Source organism: Astatotilapia calliptera, chromosome 14 (assembly GCF_964374335.1).
Source record: "Astatotilapia calliptera chromosome 14, fAstCal68.1, whole genome shotgun sequence".
NCBI lineage: Eukaryota > Metazoa > Chordata > Actinopteri > Cichliformes > Cichlidae > Astatotilapia > Astatotilapia calliptera.
Genome location: NC_137435.1, coordinates 19,604,530 through 19,625,381, shown reverse-complemented (window position 1 = coordinate 19,625,381; position 20,852 = coordinate 19,604,530). Strand labels below are relative to the sequence as shown.

Genomic DNA, 20,852 nt, shown 5'->3' with positions numbered 1-20,852 from the left:
TTTTCCTTTTTTTAAAACCCCGGCTTACTCTGTTTACACTTTTTGTCTTTCTTTTATAATTTTTTTTTTTAAAATCTCAAATAAAGACAAAAATAACTCTGTTCAGAAGCTGAGCAGACCTAGCAAGAATATCATGCAGCTTGTGAAAACATCAGCAGGATTAAAAAAACAAACAAACAAACAAACAGATATAAATGTCTCATGTTAGAAGGTGCAAAGGAGATTATTTCTGAGGATGCACACAGACAATGGAAGGAATACAGTGATATTTACAGCCAGCGTTTACATGTAAACAAGAGACAGAGGTGTGAGACAGACAGCTGACGTAATGAGGCAGTACCTTAACTACTGTACAGTACACGAGAGAAGAGGGAACCCTTAAGAACTGCTTGATTGCTCTCAAAACCACATATAATTGTAGTAGTCTTAGAGTTTCAGCTAGTTTAAAGCCATTTGATGCGATTAGATTGATCCAGTATTATTTTAACGTTTATTCCAGCGGACATCTGTGGCGACACAAAAGCTCGCAGGTTGACTGCTGCTTTTTCGGATAGAGAGAAAAGACGAAAATGTAACATTTACGGGGTTTAAAATAACGTTTTAGGGATTAAGATTGCACATACGTCGAACAGTAAAAGCCCCAAACCTGCCACAGTGGTGGAAATGTAGAAAGAGAAGAGGGGGGGAAGAAAAAAACCTTTCGGCTGTGCCTTTTTAACTGCAGTCAAACCTCTACTCTCCATTTCTGGTCGGCCAATAAAAATATGGCAATGTCGCGTACGTATATAAAATATGTCTGTACATTTACTATATTTAAAACATTTACATTGTCATAGGTTATGTACACTGCTAAGTCTTTAAATGTCGGTGCGGATGAGATATGCCAACGGCTCTTAAAACTGAGAGACAACGTACCAAATCTAGGCCAAAAAGGGGTGCGTGTACCTCCATGTGAAAGTCAGTGCTACACAAGAAATAGGGGAGAGGGGCAGCAACACAAGTAGATTAGTGGTTTGTGACCAAATGAGGTCAGAGGGACACGAAGAACCAGGATTTGCCCTGACAGCATTATTTACAGTCATGCGCTCTTCTGTGAACTATTTAAAGCTTGAAAGGGTTTGCTTCATGAGTCGATCTAAACCTCTAAACGACACACACAGACATACACACACACTCACACTCCCTCGTCTTTGACGTCCAAACAGAAAGCAAAACCAAACCTGCAAACGCCTACTGCACAATATATTCTGTAGATGCCTAAAGTGAAGGTCTGCTGTATGCATTGTTTTTAGGGGTGGGGGCGGGGGGATTATATTTCCACATGAACATACACACTACAATAGTACAGCAAGTATTCTTGACCTGGTATGACCTCTAAAGTTAAATCTACATGATTCGAGAGCTGATTTGTGATTTGAAAGTCGGGTCTGATTGCATATGATGTGCTCCATTGTAGCTTCAGGTGCAGCAGAATCAAGCAATTCTAATTAATGTCTCTTGATTTTACTTTGAAAGTCAATATGTGTGCGCAGGTGGCTTTCTCAGTTTGACATTTTTCCCCCTGAGTCTATTTACTGAGCCTGAGCCAGTCTGCTCCCGCAAACACGGAGGGGTATTTACATGACTCCTCCGCCCGCTGCGCCAATCCAGGCAAGGTGGTCGCCACCCCTGTGGGGGTTACTGATAACGTCCCACTTGTCCCTGTTTTGCTCGGGTCTACTCTGGCTGCTCGGGGTGGGTGTGCAGGCCGTTCTCAGGACGTGTTATGCTGTGGTGCTCCCAGAAGGCCTTGTGCAGCTGATCCACTTCGGACATCAGGGGCAGACCGATGTCCAAGTGCATCTTTAGGTTCTCCAGCCACTCCTCCAGTTTCGAGAAAGCAGGCCTGTGTATTAAGAAAGCAGACGGACACCACAGTTTGTAAACCTCTCCAATTTATTTGTATTTATCAAGTTCTTTTGTTATAAATTAAAGGGACAGTTCACCTCAAAACACAATAAAACTTGATTTTTTTGCTCAGAATTGAAAAATCCAGGTACCTGACGGGCATTTACTTGAGTTAGTCATACAACACAGTGAAGGATTTATGCTTGTTTAATCCTTTTAATGTGCTGAATTAACCAAAGTTGTTAGAATTGGAAGTTTAGGCCAGTTTCAAAGGATCGAGAAAATAGTTTTTTTTGGTTGGTTAGTATCAGAAAAACCTCTTTAAATAAAAAGCTGGCTCCTGTGATAATCCAACTCTTGGTGAACTGTCCCTTTAGGTTACATGTCAAAATGAATCCGGTGTCTGACCGTTTGTCTGCATCGAGGTCACAGCACACAGCAGCCATGGGGAAGAAGGCGCGGGGACAGTTGGTGGGACAGTAGTGCTCCAGGAAACCCGAGATGTTCAGTCCAAAGTCCGTCGCTCTGGGGAGGTAGTCGGGGTCAGCATTCACCCTGCCAATGACCTGGAAAGAGCAAGAAAGAGCAAAAAGAGTTAAAGATCAAAGTGTCAGAAGTCTCCCCCAGTCTTGGTCAGCCCTCCAGCTGAAAACCAGCAAACCCCCCAAACAGAAGCTCATGGTGCCAGCAGACCACAACTATCATTTGTGTGCCCGTCAGCAGCCACATGAAGACTTCTTTGCTTTCCTGCCCTCTAATCCCTGTAATGTTCTCTGGATAATAACGTTCATCTGGAGAACTCATACTGGAGCTCCTACACTGTTGGGCCCAAATTATGTGGATGGTGTGTGGCCAGGCTGCAAGCCTTCATCACTGTGGCGCTGGATGCTCAGTCGGAAAGCAGTTTTCCCCCTCTAAGAAATGTGGAGTTTGGGAGAAGGAAGACTGTTCCCCTCATAAAATGTAATGGTGTGTTTCATATGAGGCTAAATTCAAGGTTTGACAGTGTTAACTTTTTCCTCTAATTACAGAATAACACCTTAGACTGGTTTTATCATCTGGAGGCCCTGAAGACATTTGAGATCTCCGGGTTTATTCATGAAAAAAATATAACTTCAGGAATTCAAAATATCCAGAGCAGCTGATGGATAGCTTACCTCGCAGAGCATGATACCAAAGGAAAAGATGTCTACTCTCTCATCGTAGCTCTTCCCTGCGATGAAAAAAGACAAAATATTTTTGGTGATCTCATACTCAATAAAATATTTGTGATTAGCACAGGTAAGCAAGGACATGGATCACTTCCTGTAGTTCATACCATGGATCATCTCTGGAGCCATCCAGTAGGGGTTTCCCACCACCGTGTATCTCTTCCGGCGGTCGGGCCTCTTGATGCCAGACAGCTTTCCCTGCGTCAGCTTTTCCCCGTTCTTGTCGTCCACCATGAGTCGAGCCAGCCCGAAGTCTGCCACCACCACTGTGTTGTTCTTTAAAGTGAAATATGCCAAAACATTTTATTTTTATGCAACAAGCATACTCACCAAAAGTCACTAAATGTGATTTTTACTACACAAAGTATTCACATTAACGACATTCACAGTATAAAATGATGTCAGATGCAATGAAATCACTTGCTGGGAGCAGGGGACAGCTTGTGTGTGAGACCACAGGCTGACAGGTTTAATGACTTGTTCACTTTTCATAAAGGAAATGGGCATATTTAGTTCATTCGCTTTACAGCTTGAGGGAAACACTGTCTGAAAAAAGCGTCAACCTGCTAGTTACTAGTTCTGGATTCACTCTTTTCACTATCAACATCATCACTTCTGAAAAAAAGACAGACATAGTGTTCAGGGATATATCTGTGGTGAATCAGCTTTAAGCTTCGCTAGTGAGCTTAAAATTAATCTCCAGGCTGTCAGGCAAACATTTTGTTGTCATGTGACACGTGTTCAGCACTCCCCTTGTTTAGGTCCGGCAAGCTGAATGTTTCTGCTTTAAGCTTCTTGTGTGGAGTGTTTTTTAAGTCGTCTTAGTCTCCCATAGCAACTGCGAACAAAGGCCTTTTTTGTTTTTGTATGAGCGAATGGCAGGTGCGCCGTCCTAAATCCTTAAAGAAAACATGCTGTATGTGCAGAGGTATGTCGGCACAAACACAAAAGTGTACAGGAAGACAAGTTCTTACCTCTCGGACTAGACAGTTGTGAGAGTTCAGGTCCCGGTGAATAATGTTCATGGAGTGCAGATATGCCTGAATGACAGACAGATAGGAGAGGAAGGAAAGGCAGGAAGAATAAAAATAAATAAACAGTCTTTTGATAATCTGTAAGTAGAACACTGCCAAGTCGAACAATACTGTCTGGGTTTATTTCAAAAAGCTCTTGCTGAATATACAATAACACAGTCATGCTTGATATGCATCACTGTACAGCTATCTGGGGGGGAATCCAGAGAACCTGTGTTCTTATCCTGCAGGAATTTATGCTCCGATTTAACCTTTATAGTAAGAAAAGTACCTCACAAGTGTTGTAGCTCACAAACATGACCACTAGAGGGAGACAACAGCAAGACTAAAGCAAAAAGTATGTGTACAGCAGATATTCAGAGTGCATCTAACAGGAAGCGGTGGTTATCTCTCACAACCACTGATCTCTACTTTTCTCTTGGCTCAACAGGATTTGATTTTTATTTATAAGGTTATGATCTTGGTTATGTTTTGTTATTGACAATACAACCGCACCATCTTCACTTCCCTCTGTATGTTTTAGAGTCTGGCAGTGTCGTGTTCTGTGTTTTTGTGTATGCAGTGGCAAAACAATAATAATGATCTAAACCACTTTCTCCATGCAGAAAAACCTTGGTTTGTTTTCCAGAGTGTATTAACAGTATATACACTCACCATCCCAGCAGCGATGTCCTTAGCAAAACTGACCCGCTGGTTCCAGGGATAGTTTGAGTCCTATAGGAAAAACCAAAACACACAACTTAATGTAACATACTGGTATAAAGTGATGAATCCCTTCTTCTTTATTTTTATTATTATCCTTATTAATAATAACCATGCTAGTCTGTGCATTGGAATTCCATATAGGAAACAAACACCCCCCCATTTGTTTACCATTTTCTTGATGATTTCCCGCAAAGTGCCTCCTTTGATGTACTCTGCGATGAAGTTGAGTCTCTTGTCTTTGTAGAGGACTCCGATGAACTTGAGCACATTGGGGTGATCCAGGCATCGCATGACTTTCACCTTAAAGACACAAATAATTATTTATTTTCACACATCTCTGGGAAAAGTCCACAGCAGCTGTAAGGGATCTTAAATATTCACAGTACAAAACTATCACCTGAACAAATTATGACAGTCAGTGTTAATATTTTTGCAATTACTTCTGCTACTTTACAAATGTGACTACACTACTGGTAAAACTAAAGTCACATGGAGGAGGCAGCACGCCACTGTTACACATGACATCTGAAATGTTTGCCTCCTTCTTTTCTAATCTTCACCGATGAGGATTACACGAGACTCAGTAATTTAAGACTTGGGCCACCTACAAACAAGCAGCCAGCACGAGTAATAATCATTGCTTAGCTGTGACTGGGGCTCATTTTACAGCGAATCTCTTTACTCACTTTTCTAATTACAAGACTCCTCACTGTTTCAACCCAATAATAAAGCTAAATACCCACTCATAATCCACAACTAAAGTGGAACCATTTTTCTGAGCTTCAAACATCCCATTTAGGAGGCAGTTAACTGGATGAATGAGGCTAATCTAGCGCCAAACAGGAACACGAGGAGTGATTCAGATCTTCAAACCCCAAAAAGCCTCACAGAAATCTCAACCTGAGTCATCCTCTGCTATCGGCTCTCTTTAGGGAGGTCGGCAGAGAGATAAAGTTTAATGTGGGCGGTAAAATAAAATCTGCCCAGCCATCATTTTTGGGAGACAGGACTATGTGAGCATAGTGAACTGATATTATTTCAAAGGGGAGTTTATGCCTTTTTAATTTCATTTTCTCTTCAGGTGTGAGACATCTGCCTTTTTCATTTACCCCTTTCCTACATTCAGGAATGTCTCACTTTAACTACAATCTTTAGCTTTGGCTTATAGAAGAAAAAACAACAATAACTTTGGTGCACAAGCTGCTCTGTGTTATGTTTCATTCACAGTCTGAAGTCTCTGAGATTGTCTGTCTCCACTCACCTCTTTGAGGAATGTTTTTTGAGTCTCGTCATCAAAGCGGATCAGCTCTTTCATCACCATCACCTCACCCGTCTCTCTGTGTGTCACCTTTAACAAGACACAATGCACAAATCAAGTTAAGCAACACTGACTGAAGCAATGTTAAGAGACAAAACTTAAAAAAGAAAAATTCCCTGATGTGATAAATCCCCAGTCATTCCATCCGCCTTCCACTATACACTTCTTTCATCTCAATGCTTCCCCCTTCTGGATTTTTTTCAGTATGACTCGTTGCATGCTACATTTACAATGTAGCATGCAACTAATGAGTCTAAGGAGTCTCTGCCAACTCAAATCTACCTTTATGGCTTGTCCAAAGCATCCCTTCCCCAGCACTTCTCCGTGGATGAGGTCAGATGGGCGGAAGATACGGTGAGTCCGGTTTGAGACGACCCGAAGTGACTCAGACCGATTGATGTCCTTCCTCTGGGAGATTGGTGACGCGGCATTGCTGGATCCAGGCGACTTATCAGTGCTGTAACTTCGCCTAAAAGAGAGGAAAACAAAGAAATCAACCTTTTCATGAAGGAAGGTGTTCACACTTTATTAATGGGAAGATGAGAACATACATTTAACTCTTTGTAGCAAACTGTGATAAAAGTATATTAGCTGCTGCATTGATGTCTTACGTGATGATGCGGGATTTCAGGTTGCTGATGTCTGGATTGGGGGGCTGGGTGATGGGTAGGATGGGGCTGGGCCCTTCTGACAGTGGGGTGGACAACGGACCGTCCACCTGGTCCTCAGCCTCCGAGGAGCCTCCCTCCTGTCCCGACTGGCTGTGAGGGTCGTGTTCGATGGTGAGCTGCAGCAGCCGGCTCGTTTCCTGGATCAGCAGGTCAATCTGGAGAAGAAGAGACAGATCAGACAGGATGGTCAGATCAAAAAGTGAACGGCACTAATGCATTTCAAAACTTAAAAGGATATATCGGCTCATTGAAGTGCTCTGGTTGGATTTGCTTATAAGTTCAGGGTTAGATGAAGCACTCATGCTTCAGTAACTTCCCTTATGAATTTACTGAAACATTTATTTATTTAAACAGCTGGTTATATTATTAAGTCTTATCTTGCCACTGGAAATCCTCAAAAGCTGAAGATGGATATCATCATTTTCCTCCAAAACAATAGGAACACAGAGAACCGCCTGAGTGAAACTAAAGCATCATCTTTTAGCAGCAAACACATAAAAATAGTGATGAATACCTCATCCAGAGGAACGTTGTGAATGGGCGTCCCATTAATTTCTAAGATCCGGTCTCCAACGTGAATGGAATTTTTCACATCTGGGCTGATGCAGTCGGCATCCACCCTGGAAACAAAAAGAAATCTCCTTAAACACCTTTGTACACACAGGGGACATTTTTCTTTTAGTATTGTCCAGAGAGCAGATAAGTCTGAGCTCATTTGAATAACAGTGACTATCCTTCCACTCTATTATACATTTTAAATGAATCTCATCTATCACTCTGGCCTCCATTTATAAATCCCCCTCCTTTATCCTTTGTCCTCCACCATTAACCTTCCCTAATGCTGCATCTCTTAACTCATTCCGCCTTTCCTCTTCATTTTCCACTTGCTCTACATTCCACAAACTGAAACACGATATTCATTTTATCCACAAAACACAAACGTGGCTCACTGGGAGACTCTGACGGTGTGTCCATGTTCGGGACTGTAGCCGTTGGTCGGGCTTAGCGGCTGGTCAATTGCCACGGAGAAACCGCGCCCTTTGCGTCCATTGTTGCCATCAGCGGAGGCCGGGATGGACACCAGTGTGACCGTGTGAGGGATCCGTGAGCATGGCGAGTCCGGTAGCGACACCGGGGTCACGATGGTCTGGTAGTAGCAGTGACCACTGGAGCCAGAGAGGAAGAGAAGTAGAGATTAAAAATAGAATTTATTTTTATTTTATTTATTTTTCTAAAAATGAGAACAGCAGTAATAAAACAGATAATAGGAATCCTCGTGAGGTTTGTATGAAAAATCAACTTCTCATTACAATAATTTTCACAGTGTCACATGTTGCTTCGGCTCAGCTAAGACAACACTGTACACTCATTGTTTTGAGTCAGGTTGACCTTTGATAAGTCAGAATGTTATGAAGTGACTAATAACCTATGAGGTGATGCCCCCCCCCCCCCCCCCCAACTGTAAAGCTGTTGCTGATATCCTTTCTGTGTCATGTCAGTCAGCAACATGCGACTCTCTCATTGAATGTAATGATCTGAGAAAACACCAGCTCTCAAGGTGAGTAATTCAAAGGTATTGTGGGGGAGGTGCCATAGTTCTGTAGATTTAGGCTGTCTCAGTGTCTTCTGTCTCTCATGTAACCCCAGACTCACTGTTCTTGTTGAATCTAAGTCTTTATGGACACTGCGATGTCATTATGTTGCTGCAGAATACAATTAGCCGCCTCTCTCGTGATATTCTTTGATAGATACAGTCTGAAACTTGTGACAAGAACATTAAAGCAACCCTGGAGCTATTGGAAGCTGGCAACTAACAATATGATGTTCAAACTGCAGCTACTGTTTATATGATAATAAAAGCATTCTTCTCCCAGTTTAATGGTTTTATGACTTGTTTCATGCTTAAACCACACTCAGATATGAGCATGTCTTCTGCCAGTTGTCACCAGTTTGTCATAATGTTAACAAAAAGCCCTTTGAAGCCAGAAATAAGCGAAATAAATTTGAGATTTTGTCAATCAACAGCAGCTTATGGCACACTTTCGAGCTTTCCTACAGATTCTGAGCGGATTAGCTTATGGCAGAGGATGAAACTGGAGAAAGATCATGAGTACTAGTTTCACAGGCTATGATGGATGTGACACATAAAGCAAGCGCCTCAGCTTTTTTGTTTAAACTTTACAGTGACGGATGCTCACCAGTACAATTTAGATCTCTCCACCAGAGCGTATGTGTCTCCATCACCGATGAACGATCGGCAGTTCAGACATGTGAAGCATTCTGGGTGATATTTCTGTTCCCCTGCGACCTGTTAAAAAACACACATACATGCAAACACATAAATGAACATGTAAACAGAGTGGTGGAGTCCGATGTTAAATAGATTTTTCTCCTATCTAAAGACGAAAAATGTAGCAATATTTCAGGGTTTTTGAGCAACAAGCAACACGAGGCTGCCTCTGGAAAGAAGGGCGAGATCTGGTGATTGAGGGTAATCATTAGTCTCATGCACAAACATCGAGTTTGCTGCTGCCAGATGCCCTCCAGAGCTCGGGGCAGTTTTGCAAACAAGAGAGAGAATTGAGTTATGGCCAATAAAGAAAACAGACCAGCCGATAATTCATACTGGCAGCTCTGAGGGTGAAGCTCTGGGTGTTCCTCAGACCAGAGACCACTAACATGACCAGAAAAATCAAGCATCAACACCCCCACTTTTAATGCCGCTCCCTGTCCTTGCTTGTTGCGACACTCATCGACTAAAATAATCGATTAAGTAGCCTTCGATGTATTATTATCGACTCCTTCAGGTAATGTGGCGCCTGTCCGTGCAAACGATCCACCCACTCAAAGGCTTAATGATTAAACATGAGACATGAAATTAAGTACCTAAGGTCAAGCCCATGAGAGCCATTTGCTCCCCAGAGGCTGTGCTTGTTAGTCCATTTTTTGCTTTTAGTGGCAGAAATTTTTGGAGGGAGTGGACCCCTTGACAGCACTCCTCAACTGCACTGATTTACAATGCTAATGAGATACAGGAGGACTAAGAAGGGGCACCGCGTGGAGGAGAGCTGGACAAAGAATAATCAATCACATGCAAACAGAATTTACTCATTCAGCTGTTCCGTTATTTAACTTTCTGATAAACTAGTGGAGAAATAATCACCAGAATACCTGATGAAATATTAACGTTGACTGTGCCCCTGCAATACTGCATATGATTCAGGTCATTATAAAAAGGACTCATGGCTGCAAACCTGAATCAGCCTCTAAGCAGAACTACTTTTAAATGGTAGTAAACCTAAAAACAGAGAGGGGAAAAGTGAAGATCAAAGAATCAATGAAAACCTCCGTCTACAGCCATATGTCGACTACTCCTCCCTCCTGGGAAAACAGCAGTGAAGACACACAAACAAGTAAACACATGTCGAGGCCTTGAGCTGCAGCAAGGGAGACCCCGCAATTAATTTATGGCTTTTTAAAGTAATTCAGCTCCTTCCAGCTACACAGCAATAAAATATGCCCCCATCCTGACTTATTTGTATGTTAAATATTTCAGTTTCGGCTTTTGAAGTTAAAAACAACAAAAGTTAGAGTCTGCCACTAACAGGAGAATAAGAGTCGACTTGTATCCTAAGAACAAAAGAGGAGAAAATAGAAAATAGGCTCTGTAATGGACACAGGGAACGAGGCAGCTGCGAGGTTAATCGACCAGCTTAACATCTTTATTCGTCAACTAAGCAGTCACAAAAAGAGGAGCCATAAAAATTACACCGTGACTTCGAAAGGACATGTAAACACAACCTAAAGCAGCAAGTGCTGTGAGAATGGGAGATCATTGTAAAGTTAAACACAAAAGCTGCCCGATTATTTTTAGCGCCACATTTTCTCTAAGGTGTAGATTTCTCTTAGGTGCAGCCCTGCAAATAAATTAAGAAGACAGGAAGAGAGGACAGCTGGACGGAGATGAAACGGACGTGTGGCTCTGCACGCCCTGACTCTGTGGCGGCCATTTGCTTGCTATGCAGACACAACAGACACACACACCCTCTTTAAACCCGCATGTGACAGGCGACAGCTGCTCCCCTCACACTTAGGACGTGGTCTCCCTCTAAAGTGTGGATTGAGTGATTAAAAATAAAGGACAAAAGATGAAATACGAAATCACTCAATGGAAAAAAGAAAAAGAAAAAAAGGTTTGAGAAACACCAAATGCATTAATACACCACTGGTTCCACATCCTATCCTGACATAAGGTCTGTGGGCGTGTGTCGAGTCTGCATTAGCTCATAGTCATGCTCAAGAGTGTGTGCGATGGTGTGCGCTAGCCTCGTGTTCTCTTCGAGTGAACACAAACCAAACAGAGAACACATGTCTGCCTGGGGGGGAGAGGAAGTGGGTCCACGGGGTCCAGGAGTAACCGGGTCAAGCTGCCGTTACTCTGCTGCCACGTGCGCCATGTTCATGGGATGACAGAGAGAAATGAAGCTAAAGAACAGTTGAGGTCTTTGCAGCTTCTGTGCTCAAATGTTTATACTAATGATGTTTTTAAAGAGTGTGGAGTTTACTAAAAGTGCAGTTTTAATGCTAATTTCTTCTACATGTATATATGTAATTCTATATATAACATTCATGAAGGAAGTTGGTTTGTTTGGTGTCATTAACAGCCTAGTGCACTGTAACTTGAAATTAGTTTATTTAATCTTCTCAATTAGTTTAATATTCAGCAAACTGATAGAAGTTAGCTACACAACAGCTACACTTGCCAAATAGTTGGTACATTATTTGTTACTAAGTCTAATCATAAGAGTTATTAAACGCTGGTTCTCTTCTACAGTCTGCCTTGCCGTGTCCGATCACGGCAGATGGCTTCTCTTTCCCTTAACCTGGTTTTCTTCCTGTTAAAACAGAGTTTTTCCTTTACACCGTCACCAGGTGTTTGCTCATAGGGGTTGTTCGATTGTTGACGTTTTCTCTCTATTACTGTAGATATTATAAAGCACCTTGAGGCCGCTGTTGTTGTGATTAAGTGGCATATAAGTAACACAGAATTTAATTGAAATGACTTGAATTGAATTGAATGACTCATCTCTACATCAAAACTATTTTTTAGCTTCTTTCAAAGATGTGGATTAAGCCTAATCCCAGGTAGGGCTGCCACAAACGATTATTTTGATAGTCGACTAGTCACCGATTATTTTTGCGATTAGTCGACTAATCAGATCATCATCCATTGAACGTAAAAGTACAGCTTATTGCACCAGCAGCATCTGCTCTTATATAACTATCATTAGCTTACAGCTTTAAGTGTTTAAGGTCTGTGCTAACTAAAAATAAAGACAAGATGATAGTTAATTGAATTCTAATTAAATGTGCAGATTGTTTCGGTGGAGTTTAATAAACTCAGCCGATTTACTCAGGAACAAATAAAATACTGAAAAAAGCCAAACAATAACATTTTTAAGTTATCTAAGTGACTTGTATATGTTTAACCTGAGTAGGGCGGTGGGTTTGAAAACGATCTGCCGGGAGTCCGGTGCTCTCATGGCCCCCGGCTAGCTATTGAGCTAGTGGGTAACAGACGCCTCCGAAAACGTCGGAGCGCTTTTGTAAATATGTGGTGTCTTGATAAACTGAGCAGATATTTGAGGTTTACACAGCTACATTCTCGCCTGAAAATATGTTAAACGTTTATTTTGTGACCCAGAAAGAATAATAAGAGTAATATTAAAACTAACTAGCTGCCGCCATTGTTGACAACTGCGGTGGGCCGCGCTATGAATTCTGGGACACAGTTTCTTCTTCTTCGGGGTTTAACGGCAGCTGGCATCCTTGTACATGCAGTGCTGCCATCTTCTGTTTCAGTCCGTTATTACACTCTTAAATCCTGCTACTTATTCCTGCTTTTGGGATCTTACAAAGCTTCAAATGACGCGTCGACTATTAAATCAGTCGTCGACGATTTTGATAGTCGACGTAATCGTGACTAGTCGACTAATCGTGGCAGCCCTAATCCCAGGTAAAAAAAAAAAAAAAAGAAAGAAAAAAAAAGTTTTTGTGTTCTGGCTAATCCATGTCTGGGGAACTGGGCACTTGAAACAAGTTTTAAACAAGTTTTAACCAAGCTGGGTAAATCTTACAACACACAGGCTAAATGTTAGAAGAGCTCATACAAGTGAATCTAACAAAAGTCATGTTTGGAGAGAAGCCTTTAATTTAGTAGCAGAATTTCATCATCAGCGTGTGAAACAGAATCAAGGAGAGTCTTCATGTTAAATTGTGAAAGTCATTGCTGGAAAGTTTCTTCACAATGACCTCATCATCTTGTTTTTACTATATCACACTATATGTAGATAAAAGTATCTACTGTCTGACACATCAGTACTTAAGTTTTTGTTTTATTTTTTAAATTCTATTATCTGAATTTTCTCCAAACACTGAGGATCCCTCAAGTTTAAAGAGCTCACTCCTTAAACAGTTTAGCATACATCATCACCACATTATTAAGTGGTTGCAGTCTGCGGGGTTTTTCTGGTGAAGAAGTACTGATGAGGTGATGGGGAAGAAAAAATTCTAAGTAGTTTCGAGTGTTACCTCATTACCACCAACGTGTGACCGTCACCCACAGACACTTTTAGGTTAATGTAGCCTTCAAACTTTGTTTGTTTTTTAATGATTTATAAGTGCAACCTTAGAGTGGCTGTGGAATGTGAAGTGACCCTTGGAGGTTGTTTTTTAGGAATTTACAACAGTGTAATACTCTCAGTGACAGATAAAACAACAACACTGAGGCCTGAGTAAATACAGTTATAATTAGCATGTAGATTATGTTACAAACACATGGGCTGAAAAAACTAAGGCAGACCAGTGGCGGCAGTTCCTTATATAAAATTTCAAAGACACGTTTTTACAGTTAACAGTCTCTCATTTCTATTTCATACGTCATGTTCCAACCCAAATCATTTAGTTCTTGTTTTGCTCCGGTTTTGCTTCAAGATCTTTCATATCTTCTTCGTGACATTTTTCCATTTCCATCACATCATTTCACATTTTCCTCACTGATTATCTTTACTAATGAAACCCTTATACAAAGCCTTATACAGCAATGAATACAAAGGACCACAAACAGATGCCACATGTCTGATCGCAGACGTGAAGAACTTTCTAGAAAACAGCAGGGCCAAAGCACTGGGAAGTTGACACACTGATCTCACGTCTTAAGTGAAGACATAATGATTTTTATGAAACTATATTAACAGCAAAGTAAATGTGAGATGTTTAATGAGAAAAAACTTGAATATATTTGAATATATTGTTTTTTAACTTATCTATTTAAGGAATACATTAGTGGAAATCTGATGCCTCTGGGACACCACAGGAACACAGTCAAAGGATAACGTCACCAGATGCTTGCAGGTCTGCATATCCAAACCATTGACTATTTGTACAAATTTCCTAGGCATACACACCAAACATGAATAAAGGTGCACCCATTCTGAAACAGAACCCCTGCAGCTAGAAGCACCGGTTGGATCCTCTGACTTAACAACACTCTTGCAAAACGTGAAAGAATGACCTCATATCAACAACACAAAGGGTGACTCTGAATGGACTCACAGGATTATAGGAGATCTGGCTTTGCTTAAACCCGTCCTTGATGTAATGAACTTTCCTCTGAGGCATCCTACATGAGCAAAACAGAAATACGCAGTCCATATGTGACTGAGTTCACTGAAAGCAAAACAAAATTTTAATAGCTGTGTTTAAAAAAAATGACATCATGTGGGGGAATAGTCAGAAGAGCATGTGTATCTGATACCTGATTTGCTGCACTGAGATTGAGCTACAACTGGGTCAAATACTAAAATCTGTCAAAGGGATTTCCTAAAGCTTTAACACAGAGTATGATCAAGATGCTGCACAAAACTGCAATCAAAGCTGGCTAAACAGAAATCAAGTAAAAAGAAGATGAAGCTACAGTACACATCATTTAAGCAAACATAATTAGACTGAAAGGCTGACAGGGAAGACAGTGGGTCACACTGATGCTGTCTGAATGGAAACCCCCTTCCGTCACAAACCGTACAGTGCCACAGCATACCCTGGCCTCCGCTTTGGAAAGCTGCTATTCAGCCTGTCGGCCCCCCTCCCTCTCTTTCTGCAAGTCTCAAATCCACTTTCATTAAAAATAAATAAATAAATGAAAATGTCCTGACAGTGATTTTTAAAAATAATCTTTTTGAATGTGCTAGCACTTTTATGTGAGGAAGAACGCATCCTAAAAATAGCATGTGTGCCATGGCTCATCACATTTTCATGACACTGGAGCAGAAAAAAAGACGCATATCTGTAATTAGAAAAAGCAATACACTGACCCAGTTTAAAGGGACACACAAAACACACCATATTTCATGCTCTGGCTTTAACATTAAAGAGGCATGCTGGAACAAGACTGTGCAGAAGCAACCGGCAAACTATCTGAACCAGCTTAGAGACCTGCTTCGCTGCCTCCCCGCCGGCTCATGAATACTATAAATCAATCAGAAGACACCCAGAGTGTCAGCATCAGCATCAGCAGCAGCGAATAGGCTCACCTTCTTATCCCTTTTCCACAGCCTGAGACAGCAGAAGCTCCAGAAAAATAAATCTCCCACCATGTCAACGGGAGCCGGCGTCTCTCCTCTTCGCTGTTCTAGTTCATTCTACTGAGGCAGGCGATTTCCCCCGCTGTCATAACAAAACACTGGCAGCAGCCAAAGCAGGCAGCAAGAGAGCACTGAGAGGGGGAGGAGAGAGCGAGCAGCCCACGCCTATGCAGCTGAGCTCATCTCTGAATCAGTGCCACTCCTCCTCTCCCCCCCAACCACTCTGCCTTCCCCTTCTCTCTCGCTCACTTTTGCTATGACATCATCGTTTCCTGTTTGGCCCAGCCCACTCTTGTACACGCTGTCAGCTTGCCGGCTGCTTCGCACCCCCTCCGCCCAACCCCCCACGGTGTCTTCAGAGAATTCCTTCCCTCTCCCCCTATTCCTGTAATCACATTTTGAAAGCGGCAACAGTCACAGGCCTGACTTATTGAATGTTATGCTATGGAAAGTTGTTTTTTTAGGTTGGACTAATTTGTTTGTGTTGCATGTTTAATTTAGTGTTGTGCTGAACTAGGTAAAGTGAATACACTGGGCTTGTTATTTTCTTCCTTTAAACAAAAAAACTAAAATTGCAATTACTGATTCTTTTCAAATCTCAAATATTAATAGTAAAGCAAACCACAGTGAAAGCAAGCCACAAGCTTACTATTCAACCAAATCAACAAAACTAGTAAAACCCAAGTAAAAATAATACAGCCTAAAAATAATAACGTAATAGCAGCAAACATTTTAGAAGTTAAACCTTTAAAAACTGTTTAATATAATAATTAATATTTTATTTTAAGTGTTTTTTCTGACCAACTAAAGCTTCATTCAACATCCTGCAGATCGATGGAAATGCATAACTAAATAGTAAATACTTTTTAAGTCTTGTCCTATGCTAATGTCAGATTACAACAGGCAGGATTTCACCACATAAAGTTGAAAAAAAGTTCAGAGACAGCTCTTTGTTACATATACTGTCAAATAGGTGTGTCCTATTGCGCTTTTCCCGTCTTAGCTTGTACAGAACAGTTCGGCACAAACATGTCGTGCATGCCAAGAAGTCCAAGTCTCTGCCCTCACTTTAGACCGGTGCTGGAGGACCATCTGAGTGTGCACTGTGCAGATATTAATAGACATTCAGACCCATTCACGCTAAAGTGGTGGAGACAGACTGCAGTGAGAGACAGCTGCCAGGCAAGCATATGATATGGATTCATATTATCTTAATAATGTGATTATTGGAAGGTCTAGTGACAAAAAGCTTTTATAATGATTCCAAACTTTGCTAATCTAATAGCAATACACAGTACATGGGAGTCAAGATTCAATATAAAGAATGTCTCTTGCAAAAGGTCCTAGGCCAAGTCAGCATTAACCAAGCAGGGTTTTTGTTGGTAGGAGAGACTGAAGCTCTAGGAAAATAATCAGTAAAGGTTTTCACACAGAAATGCAAACAAATTATATAACAAGGCATACACAGTTCTCACAGATATATGTTAATGCTAAGTCAGAGACAGAGCTCCTGGGATTCTTTAATTTTAACCTTTATACCCACTTAACAATCTCACTTGTGACACTGTAGCCAGGATGTAAAGTGTACAAAAGTATGGTTAGTTACACTCACTGGACATTTTTTATATATACCTATTTAAGCTGTTGTTAAATGTCTAATTAGCCAGTCACATGCCAGGATGCATACAGCATGCATTTAGGCATGTACACGGTCAAGATGACCTCTGAAGTTCAAAGTGAGCTTCATGATCAGGAAGAAAGGTGATTTAAGTGACTTTGAATGTGCCGTGGTTGTTGATTCCACATGGGCTAGTTTTGTATTTCAGAACTCGCTGAAAGAAAAACCACACTTTGTGCCACTCCTGTCAACTTAGAACTGGAAAGTGAGGTCTTATTTTCAAATCTCAAATTAATACAGCATCTTTGTGATGTCGCAGAACAGGTGATTTGCATTATGAATGTTCAGCCAACAAATCTGCGTGGCACTGTCACGGAAACGTGGACCAGAGTCACTAAGAAACCTGATCCTCCAAAAGAAGCATTATAATACACTATAGTGTCTATCTGAATAGGCAAATATTTCTGTTATTCATGATCCAAGGCAGAGAAAAACAAACAAAAATAAACAAACAAAAACATTCTTGACTGTCTTAGTATGCAGAATACTACTTAGTTAATTATATATATTAACTTATATATATAATTATATATAAGTAATGCTGATTCATCAAATGTTAGCTTCATGGTTACTTGCGCAGTTGTGACCAGGTTTAACATTATGATCAAATTTCACTATAGAAATCCAATGAAAACTTCAGCTTAACTGTCACTGCTTACAAATTGAGAAAAAGGGAGGGATTGCTACTGTGCTTAATTTGTCTGCATGCAGGAGCGTACTCTACTCATACTCAGCAAGCTCAGTGAGCAGTCATTAAGTATTTAATTTCCCATCTGATAAAGTTACTGTCATGCACTGGAGGAAATTCACCCTCTGTTCACCAGGTGGTTATTTTTATAATGCTATGATGTCACTAGAAAATTATGAACTGAGTATTTTCTCAGAAATGTCACTAGAATAGGATACAACAAGTATGTTATGAAGTAAATATCCTTTTAATTAGGATTGTGTTATATTCTTTAAGAAGCTGATTTCATGAGTAATAAAACAAACTTCCTTAAATTATTACACTCTGTGGAAGCGATGCAGAGATATTAACCCAATTACCAGATGAACGCTGGGAAGTCTGAAATATTCTGTAATATATTTCCAGCTGTAAGCAAAGCAAGGTTCGGGACTTTAATCAACTTTAGATAAATCTACATGCAAACTGCTGTAAAACAAAGAACTAAATACAATCCGTGAGGTATTCAATTAGAAAGAATTAGCAACAGGAGTGAAAAACTGCATCAGTAACCTGTATAGTGTGTGACACTAAACTGGCCTCTTTGCAGAAAGCAAAAGTTAAGTTCAGTCCAAGCTGCAGGCACAGAACTCAGAAGTGAAACCCAACAGCCCACAGCTACCCTACGGGGGGGAATTCAGCCCACAGAGGTGGCTGTTCTCATCAGTGTTTCCACACCGGGAAGAGGAAATGATAAACAAGTGTCTTAACACATTTTACTGAAGGCCATTTGCAGATTACTATGTCTGATTAAAATATTTAAAACAGGGAAGTGATCGTAACATAATCTATTTCCTGCCATCAAACAGGGCACAGTGTGAGAACCTGGCCTCTGAGAGGGAGTTCATATTCAGACTTCAAAATACGATGCAAATTAAAGAGATTACAACATGCTGAAAGAGAGCTTTAAACCAGTTAGTTACTGATGAGATCAACGGCTGCTCTCGAAAAAGCAGTACCACAATCTGAACTGCAGCATCTTAGACATATGTTTTGGCAACACATTCGATGTATCTGTCCTCACTTAGTGGCAAAAGAATCATCAGGCAGTTACAGAAACAACTGGCAGACTCCCATGTACACACAAGACACATCAGACCAGTGGGAGTTGGTAAAGTTCAGTGTAGATCTGGGACTTTCCACTGGTTTTACAGCCAACCCAGACACAAGTATTACTTAATATTAACTAAAAATGAAAAGCAACATTTGTATACCCTCACTCAACCTAAATCTGCTGAACAGTTCAAATGAAAAACTATGTACACAAATGCCTATATTTCATCATTTAACTTATTTTAATATAATAAGCTAATTTATGTAATAATTAACACCGCACAAACTTTCAGATACATCTGACTGAGTGAAACTGAAAACAACAGTAACGTGTCAAGAACACAACAGAAGTACAGCACATGTTGTAACAGGGTTTTGAAATTCTCATAAAGGAACACATGATGCCAAAGAAAAAAAAAGAAAATTCCAAAGACTCACAAACACTTGTGATTTCAGGGAAACGCCTCGGATTTTACCTCCAACTGTTTCAGTACATCTTGTATTCTAAGACACAGCAAGGGAAAAGTCCCTGAGATTTATTGTTTAAGGCCTGTCAGGCCAGAATAACCGTCATCTCTCCAAAGCTGTCAGTAACACAACGCAATGAAAACTAACAAACAGCAAACTTGGAAAGGGTTTGGGACCTGATGGACACGCTGCATATAAACTCAGGCCATACAATCGTTTTGTTTAGTAATAATTTCAATTAATATAAAAAGTTTACTTTCTCATGAACAACCAAGTGCAGTGCTTCCTGTGAGACTCCTCAGCGCATTTTATTTCCCCATCAACTTTACACTTTTATACAACATGTTTATTAACTAGTCCTCTGATTTGGTTTGTCTTTTGTGGAAAGAGCTTTGCCTTAGTAACTGTATGATTCTGTAGGAGCAGAAGTGGCAGTACAGGCAGCAGCGCTAATGTCAGACACATTCATATATTTGACTTACTTTGTAGATGTTTTTGTCTTCCCTTTTTTCTTTTGATTTTCCATTTTAACTTCATTTTGGCTCAGTTAGACAAACCATATACAACTATATATGCAACCTGAGCTGAAAATCACATCAGATTTACTATGCAGGCGGCCGCTTGCCAAGTATTGCAGACTTTATACAGCATATTTACAGTGTACCTGTATTTAGTGCTACACAACCCAACTTAGAGTCTCTTAAAACATTTCCACATTTCTCAATCTTGAACTGTTCTGCTCTTTTCCTCTTCTACTTTGTTCCTTCTACTTCTGCTCTCCTACTTCTTCAAAACTAATGTATGTCTCAAATATGCAGCAATGTGAAGCAGTTTTACTCATTTTTGACTCATATCTATCATGCACTACCATCAGGGAGGTGTTTGAAATTCCCTCTGTAGCATGACAACTAGCCCAAACATACTATCAGAGCCCTAAACAACTATCATAGCAACAATATGAATGGAGCTTCTACATCCCTAAGCATAGTGGAGATGGTCAGGGACCAAAGAGGACTGAATCCAAAAATGAACTGTGACAAGTTCAAAGAGTTAAGGTAGAGTCTAACAGAAATCTGTGAACTGCTGCTTTTTTAAGCCATGCAATAAACAAGAATGTAATTTAGACTTGTGTAAAGTAAACCCAACTTAGAAAAAAACTCAGTATTCCAAAAGTGTTATTCATTTTTTCTATTTACAGCACTTTGTATTTGCACTTTGTCCAGAATCAGAGCTCAGACTGCACCACAGCCATCACAGTCAACAACAACAAAAGTTCCTGCTGGCATGCAGGGCCGACTGACAGCAAAGCGCTGTGGCAAAGATAACAAAGTAAGAGTGAGAAACAGTCAAAACAATCCACTCTCAACCTTTGGATAATTACCAGGCTCGGGTCGATGTCTGGCACAGTTTCCATTGGATGGATCTTGGCCCTGATTTGTTTGCAGAAAGGCTGACTGACTC

At 40.7% G+C, this 20,852-nt stretch overlaps 1 protein-coding gene across 3 annotated transcripts in view; it reads right to left on the bottom strand.

Moving 5' to 3' along the window:
* Positions 1-1,571: 1,571 nt before the first annotated feature.
* Positions 1,572-20,852, bottom strand: part of limk1a (LIM domain kinase 1a) — a 51,844-nt gene continuing 32,563 nt past the window's right edge. For 2 of the 3 annotated variants that reach the window (XM_026191799.2, XM_080288979.1), the window contains 13 exons: positions 9,025-9,134; positions 7,777-7,992; positions 7,341-7,446; positions 6,767-6,981; positions 6,438-6,624; positions 6,099-6,185; positions 5,006-5,137; positions 4,787-4,846; positions 4,073-4,138; positions 3,206-3,374; positions 3,045-3,100; positions 2,296-2,453; positions 1,572-1,885 (listed from right to left, as the gene is read on the bottom strand). In XM_026191799.2, coding sequence (XP_026047584.1) covers positions 1,717-1,885; positions 2,296-2,453; positions 3,045-3,100; positions 3,206-3,374; positions 4,073-4,138; positions 4,787-4,846; positions 5,006-5,137; positions 6,099-6,185; positions 6,438-6,624; positions 6,767-6,981; positions 7,341-7,446; positions 7,777-7,992; positions 9,025-9,134 — 1,731 coding nt within the window. In that variant the 3' untranslated portion in view covers positions 1,572-1,716. Of the gene's footprint in view, positions 1,886-2,295; positions 2,454-3,044; positions 3,101-3,205; positions 3,375-4,072; positions 4,139-4,786; positions 4,847-5,005; positions 5,138-6,098; positions 6,186-6,437; positions 6,625-6,766; positions 6,982-7,340; positions 7,447-7,776; positions 7,993-9,024; positions 9,135-15,417; positions 15,577-20,852 lie in introns of those variants that run through there. The other variant, XM_026191801.2, reaches the window with a different exon arrangement.